Source organism: Grammomys surdaster, unplaced genomic scaffold, assembly GCF_004785775.1.
Source record: "Grammomys surdaster isolate TR1022 unplaced genomic scaffold, NIH_TR_1.0 125807, whole genome shotgun sequence".
Lineage (NCBI taxonomy): Eukaryota > Metazoa > Chordata > Mammalia > Rodentia > Muridae > Grammomys > Grammomys surdaster.
In genome coordinates, this window is record NW_021620638.1 from 1911500 (window position 1) to 1919894 (window position 8395).

Sequence of the window (8395 nt, forward strand, 5' to 3'; positions counted from 1 at the left end):
AGGGATTATGCTGATTTAGTAAATTAGTGGTTGTAGATTCTCCTTCAACAACAAACACTTCACTAGCACTGAACATTTAGCTAGGTTTTCAGTACCAGCTATGGCTTTTGGTTAAACAGTTCTTAGATATGTCCACTCATCTTTGAGGTCTATGAACCCATCAATGGCAGGCATGCCGTGATACCCCTAAGGATATAGTAGTGGCATGCTATGTCATGTGAGACATGATGTGGGAAACGAGTGATATTTTCCATCAAAGCTGTTCTCCCACCTTATGCTTAAAAGTAGACATTAAATGTCTGCTGTATTGGAGCTGGAGAGCTGGCTCAGTGGTTAAGAGTTCTGACTATTCTTCTTGTCCTGAGTTTAATTCCCAACAACCACATGGTGGGTCACAACCATCTGTGGTAGAATCTGATGCCCTCTTCTGGTGTGCATGAAAGACATCAACAGTGTACTCAACTACATTAAATAAATAAATAAATAAATAAATAAATAAATAAATCTTCCTTATAGAGTATGGAAGATTGATTCACAATCAGATTCAAAAGAGAGTTGTGATTTAGAAAGTACTATATATTCTGTGATAGTCACATTGGGAAGATGATATCCAGAATTGATGATAAATCATATTATAAGAGCTAGGGAGTTTGAGAAGATTCCTGTATGGTGATATCAACAAAATGGTGAATATGTGCCTGCCCTCCTCATGGGACCCAAAACGAACATAACCACAAACTGTCAGAAAAATATATTTCAGGAATTTCGACAGTAAAGATTTGTAGGAACCTGAAAAATGATGATTCAATGTAAGGGCATCATAAGATGGTCTAGAAGTCTGGTAGTTCTACTCCCAAGGTCAGACCTGAGTCTCTGGTTCTAAAGAAAAGGACAGATTTTTACAAATTATTCTGTTTATCTGCTTTCACAATTCTGGATGGCATCTGAATAAGAATTGCACATGTATTTTACCTAATCTGAAAACTAGTCAACTGGAAAGTGAGAGTATTGCTTGGAATTATTGATTAATAACTAAGAAATCCACAATTGCTCAGAACTAAAAAAAAAATTAGGGCTAAAATGCATATAATAGACTGTCTGAAGTCAGGAAGGTGTTAACAGAAAGGATCTTTAAGAAATTAGAACATGAAAAAGTGCTAGTATATATTAGGGAATTTAGAAACGTTTGCAGATACCCAGAGCAGTATATATGCTTATAAAAGAGATGAAAGTTGCCACTGGCTGATCTGCACACTCAAGTTTAAGCAGGAAGTACTGACAGAAGCAAAAGTAAGTCTAAATATCTTGACTACACATTTGAGTTTAAGTACAAAAGTAATCTGTAGATATGGAGTAATATGTAGGTATTGTGTTGCTATGGTTAAAGCTGGCTTTTAGGGAACACTGACAAACTGATACTAAGTAAATTTTGACCAAATCCAATAAAGGAGTATATAGGTTAGTGGGAAGTTATCCTATGTTCATAAACTCAAAAAACCTTCTATTGTTACAATGAAACTATTAACCAAGGTGAGCTATAGACTGAAGGAGTAGGGATTTTGTGCAGAGATTCTCAACCAGTGAGTTACCATCCCAGCTCTGGTCCAGCAGGATAAAACCTCAGCAAAAGATACAACCAACAACCTAATGCCAAATGCCTACATCCCATGGCAAAAATAATATGAAAATACTAGACAGCATATACCCCAACAAACTACTAATCTTACAGTAGTGGTCCTTAACAAGTATACCTCAAGGAAACTGGAGACATGGAATTGAAAAGAAAAATTATCAACACACACAAGGAGTTCAAGAAATCAAGAACAATCACAACCACAACCAATCTCCCTGAAAATTTTCAAAAAAATAAAACTAGAAAGAAATTTTCTAAAATCTCTTTACAAAGCCAGTTTTAACTCTAGCACTCAAACCACACAAAAAAGCAACAAAGGAGAACTAGAGATACGTGACTCTGATGAATGTAAATGCAAGAATCCACAAGGCAGATCAGGAAAACAAAATATGAACACAAATTAAAAAAAGTCAGATCATAATAAGCTTGCTTTTATCTCAGAGATTAAAAACAACAACCAATCAAACAAAACAAAAATTCCTGGGATTGATAAATGCTTTCAGCAAACTTGCAGGATACAAAATTAACATACATAGCTTTTTTGTATGCCAATGGTAAACCAATGAGATGGAAATCAGGAAAACAATTCCATTTACAATACACAAAATATAACTTGCAGTAAATCTAATCAAGGTAGTAAAGGACTTGTATGATGAAAACTTTAAAACTGAGAAGAAAATAAAGAAGACACTAAAAAATGGAAAGACCTCATAAATATGTGTATCTTGAATAGCAGATTCAAACTTAAGACCAAGTGATCACAGCAACTTAATTTTTTGAACAAAATACACACTGGAAGAAAGAGGTCTTCTTCAACAAATGATGTATGGTAAATTGTATGTCAACATGTAGGTGAATGAAACTTGATTCTTGTCTCTCATCCTGAACAAAAGGCCAATTCCAAGTGCATCAGTGACCTAGAACTGAAACATCCAGAAGAAAAGGCATAGAGCACACTACAGAACAGGCAGATTTAAGGAACTCCTAAGTAGGATTCTTGATGCTCATGATGAAATAAGACCAACAACTGGCAAATGGTACCTCATGAAACAAAACAGCTCTTAGGAATCCACAGTGCCGAAGTAAATGAAAGAAAACTTTTACTTGTACATCTGACAGAGGATTACTGTCTTGAGCATACAAAAGACTCAAAAACCAAAACATCAAGTAATAAAATACTTAATAAAAATGAACTACAGATATGAACACAGAATTCTCAAAAGAAGAAATATGATTGGCTAATTGATACTTTTAAAAACAAAATAACAGACTTAGGCATTTTAAAATCAAAACTACTTTGAAATTTCATTTCAATCCCAGTCTGAAAGGTTATCAATAAAGTAAATATTAACAATTGCTGACAAGGATGTGGGGAATGCAAACTGATCCAGCTACTGTGGTACAGTGTGATTTCCTAACATGATAGAAGTAAAACTACTATAAGATTCAATTATTCCACTCCTGAACAGATACCAAAGGACTGTGTATCCCACTGCCAAGACACGTCCTCATCCATGTTTACTGATGCTTTACTCAAAGAAGCTAGAAAGCGGAATCAGCTTAGATGTCCATCAACTGGTGAATGGATACTGTACATACAATTAAATTTTTATTTAGGTGTAAGCAAATATGAAAATTTCAGACAAATAGGTGAAATTGGAAAAAATGTACTGAGCGAGGCAACCCTGACAGAGAAAAACAAATAGATGTCTCTCCCATATGTGAATTTCAGCTTTATATCACTAATTTTTTTTGTGTTTGATTTAGAGATTTGTAGATGACAGAAGTCGAAAAGAGTCATTGGGAAGGGGTGCTTTAAGAGAGATGGAATAGTAGATTAGATCATAGATAAAATGCAAGCAGAGAGGGTAATACTGGGACTGGAAAAATTTTAAATTGGGAGAGGCTGGGCAGATAGTGAAGGTGGAGCAGGGAGGGAAAAAACCAAAATGAAGAGGCCTGAAAGACCTTATAACAAAATCTTATGTCAAAAACAAACTGCTCTAAAAATCAGTCTATAACATTGCCATGTTATCTTATGAATGTGTTTTTTCACTTCACAGAAGCTCAAGGAGGTAAGGAAGTTTTCATCAACATAAAACCACAAGGCACAACTGTCTATGAAGAGTAAAAAGAAAAATTGCTCCAAGGAAAACACACATGGAGATGAAAACTTGCATGGCTATGCATGGTAACAATAAAAACTGTAACCCCCAAAACAGGGTCAGGTGTTTAGTTTTCCTCAAGGACCTAAGAAGGATTCTATAAAGGTGCACTGCACAATACAACAGAAGGTGAGGAAAAACACGAGCAGGAAGAAATCAGAGTAGATGCAGCCTGCAGACCTTAGAAAGAATGTGTTTGGCCAAACATAAGTTGGTAACTAAACTTTCCAGCCAGAAAGCCTAAGAATTTGGAATATAGATAGAAACACTGATTGTTTTCAAATCTCAAAAGATTTGTTTTGTTTTATGTGTGTGACCATTTTGCCATGCACCGTGTACATGCCTAGTACTGGCAGAGGACAGAAAAGGATGTTGGCTCCCCTGGAACTGGAGTTATAAGTGGTTGTGTGGGATTGCTGTGATCTAAACCCAGGTTGTCTGCAAGAGCAAGAGTTCTCAACTCCTAAGCCATCTCCCCGGCTCCAGAGGCTTGTTTAATTTGCACTCTCGCTATGAGATGGTGCAGTGCAGACCATGCTCCTAGCCCCCTGCAGTATAATGCTAACCCTATCTGCAGAGAAAGGAACAGAGTGGGAGTTTTCATTGATTCTATCTTTTCCTCTCTCAAGTGACACTGCAGTACCCTTTCTTGTAGTCAAGGACTCCCAAGTTTATAGCCAGGCTCATGTGCAATTCCCAGCCACCAGATGTCACCTCCTTCTCAGTCCACTCAAGAGTTTGCTATGCCTGACAAGTGAGCAAGGAAGTTCTCCTACTTGTTCCATCAGATCTTAGTAATAGATTACTCACTTGAAAATTGTAGTGTTCCAACACTGCTCGATACTCCCGAGTGACACTTGTGAGGGGTTATCAAGTATGTAAAATCTATTCTTAAGAAAAAAAAAAGTATCTTTCTAAAAAAATTCCAAGTGATTTTAATGTAATTACTTTTAAGTATCACATGAATACTGTATTTACACCACTGTATTTACCACTCTCTCTTTTGCCTCGAACTCCTCTGTGTTAGCCCAACTCCATCTTAAATTCTTAACCTCCTCTTTAAGTTTTGTACACACTTACTTGTATCCTGCTGGCTCCGTCTGATAGTACTCCAATGTATATGTATTTTGGACTGACCACTTGGATAGCATACCAGGGTCCTTGTCCCTGGAGAATACTGAATATCTCTTTCCCAAAAGCCATTTAACGAATGTGCTCTTCATCTAGAGTAAGCCTTCTAAGACTTCCCTCATAGATGTTGGCATACCAGTTGATGCAATTTTTCAAGTCTAGTTTAGCTGACCGTATTGTTGTGATTTCATCAATACAGATTCATTGTTTTAAAATGAAGGTAGCTGTCCAGCAGACTTGTTGGTCCTTTGGCTCTTAGCAAGCATTTCACTACCTCTTCTGAGATATTCCCAGAGTTTTCAATGTAGGGATTGTGGGATGTATCAGTTGGTGTTGGGCTCCCCAATCACTACTTATTATCTGCATTTTGACCAGTTGTGGCTTTCTGTAATGGTCTCCATCTTCTGCACAAAGAAGCTTTATTGGTGAGGAGTAATAAGTTCACTTATCTATGTGCATAAGTCAGTTAGAAAGTATACTGACTTAGAAGAGTGGCAACAATAGGAAGCCTCGGGAAGGAGGCTTCCATGTCAATTCCAGCTCAATTCCTCCAAATCCTAGGTCTGCAGTTTGTAGTGTCTTCAGCATTAAGATATTACTTTCAAGTTCTGGAAGGCAACCAAGGACACTGACAACCTATAATGTTTGCAGAGTCTCTTGGACTTCCCTGATCACAAGTAGAAGGCATGCTTTCTCTCTCTGGCATGGAGGTTTTTTGTGAGACACTCAGTGGTTTATGGAAGGAAGCGTTATCACTCTAATTGTGATAACTATTTAAATATGTATTATATATAATGTACTGATTAGTAGATATGTATTTTCAAGTAAATTTAAAATATTTTCCATGTGGCCTTTTCAAACACTATTAGTGTTATTTATTTCCATTATTTCTTTATGCCTCTGTCTTAGTCAGAGTTTCTATTCCTACACAAAACATCATGACCAAGAAGCAAGTTGTGGAGGAAAGGGTTTATGCAGCTTACACTTCTACATTGCTGTTCATCACCAAAGAAAGTCAGGACTGGAACTCACACAGGGCAGGAACCTGGAGGCAGGAGCTGACACAAAGACCATAGAGGGCTGCTGCTTACTGGCTTGCTTCCCCTGGCTTGCTCAGCTTGCTTTCTTGTAGAACTCAAGATTACCAGTCCATGGATGGCACCACCCACAATGAGTCTTAATCACCAGTTGAGAAAATGCCTTACAGCTGGATCTCATGGAGGCATTTCCTCAAGGGAGTTTCCTTTATCTGTGATAACTCCAGCTTGTGTCGAGTTAACTTACAAAACCAGCGAGTACACCCTCTATATTATTCTCCCTTTCCCCATGCAGTCAAATGTCCTTTCTTCCTGTGTTCTACTATCCCCTGGAAACTTTATATTTTCCTGATTCCTGCAATCACTCCATGGTATCTCATATCCAAAGATTCAGAACTAGTGTCTTAATTAGGGTCACTATTATTGTGATGAAAGCAACTTAGGGTGAAAGGGTTTATTTGGCTTATATATCATGAATAATAGTCCATTGAGGGAAGCCAAGAAAGGAATTCAAATACAGCTTGAACCTAGAGCCAGGAGTTGATGCAGAAGCCACAAAGAGTGTTGTTCATTGGTTTGCATCTCATGCTTGATAAGAAAGTCTTGTATATATACCATTTCTCAACTGAGATTCCCTCTCTGAGATGATTCCAGCTTGTGTCACATTAATAAAAATAGGATCCACAAATATGACAAAGCATACAGTGTTTGTCTTTCTGCATATGGGTTACCTCACTCAATGTAGTTATTTTCTAGTTCTACCTATTTACTTGCAAATTTAATGATTCATTTTTATAGCTGAGCAGTATTCCATTATGTATATGAATCATATTTTCATTTTCAATTAGTCAATCAAAGAACATTTAAGTTGTTTCCATTTCGTAGCTATTGTGAATAGAATAGAAATGAACGTGACTGAGCAAGTATTTGTAAAATAGGATGCTGAATCCTTTGGGCATATTCAAGAATTTGTATAGCTGGGTGGTTATCAGGAGCCATAGTAGGACAAGCTAATAACTAGCAGGTGATTGTCCTGAGATGGTCTGCTTCGTATTAATCCACTAGATTTTTCTCTTATAGGCAAGGCCTAAGAGAATTCATTTTAGGGAAGATTCTTGCTATTAATATGCCTTTCCTGTTATTATTAAACATATATAAAAATCACTAGTTATTAGCCCATACTTTTTGGGCAGATCTCTGCAGATCTATGAAGATGTACTGTCTTGTAGTGATGGTATATAGGCAGATAGATGACTTCTTAAGTCTTAATGATGATCCTATAAGAATTGCTAAAATTATATTAATGATAACTAAGCTCTTTTATAGTGAGACTGTTATTAGATTCTTTTCTGGTAGTCAAAACTGCAATGAGAACTTTGTCAGTCTCCCATGTGTCACCAGTTAATCGCTCTTAGATAGTAACCAGACTTGCTCCTATTCAGAGCACATTCCAAGAGATCCTAAAACCATTAACCAAAGATCTTAAAAGGGGAATATAATGATTTATTATAGGTGCTAGGAAAGAAGATAAAATATTGCCTGGGTTTGTCTATACAAAACTTCACGAATAACGTGTTATGTTTTTCAACCTTCTATGAACCTGTGGAGCTGTAACAAGTGATGGATGTTTAGCCAGATAATTATTCCTAATGGATATGCATGTAAACATTTCTCTGTTGTAAACTTCTATTTCGATTTATGATTTGAATTTTATGTGTGAACTTGTGAACTTTTTAACATGTGATCATGTTTTAAGTGCTGAAGACAAAGAGAAAAGTCAGAACTGAGCAGAGAAGAACTGAGCTGAGGAGAACTTTTTAGACAGAACACTTTTTAGACAGAACTGAACTCAAGATTTTAGAAGTATAGGCATAGCATTGAGAGAAAAGGCATTGAGAGTAAGAGCATTATTGTGACATTGGAGCAGGAGGAGAAAACAAGGTTAGAAGGAGAATACAGAGTGGAATAACTTAGAACCTATAATGTAACATAAAAAACTAAGAGCAATGTGCAGAATGCAGAGAGGGAAAGAGGAAAACAGAAGAAGCTGCAGAGAGAGCAGAAGGAGCAGGCAGCTTCTCCTTACCATTGGACACAACAGATCCTTTCTTAATAACAAGGCAGGCTTAGTCGTATTTAAAGGAACAAAGCTTTCTTCTTACAGACTTGGGTTTAATTCATTTAGCAATAATAGGGAAGAAACTTTTTCTTTCTCTGTGCAATAAAGATTGGAGCTCAGTTTTCATCCAGAATGAGTGAGTTCTTTCTGCACTGGTGCTTGGTCTTTTTCTCTATATGCATATGTAAGTATGGATGTGTGTGTGTGTGTGTGTAAGTATGTAATTGTGAGAATGTATGTAATGTATGTATATGTATGTGTGTAAGTATGTAACTGTGAGAATGCATGCAAGCTGGGCTCAACTGGTTTG

General features: G+C 36.8%; 1 protein-coding gene across 1 annotated transcript in view; it reads left to right on the forward strand.

Annotated features, from left to right (window-relative positions):
• The window catches only part of Nme8 (NME/NM23 family member 8), a 66564-nt gene extending 62852 nt beyond the window's left edge, over positions 1–3712 (forward strand). Inside the window, exon 14 of the mRNA XM_028789277.1 lies at positions 3690–3712. Coding sequence (XP_028645110.1) covers positions 3690–3712 — 23 coding nt within the window. The remainder of the gene's footprint in view (positions 1–3689) is intronic.
• Positions 3713–8395: the final 4683 nt, after the last annotated feature.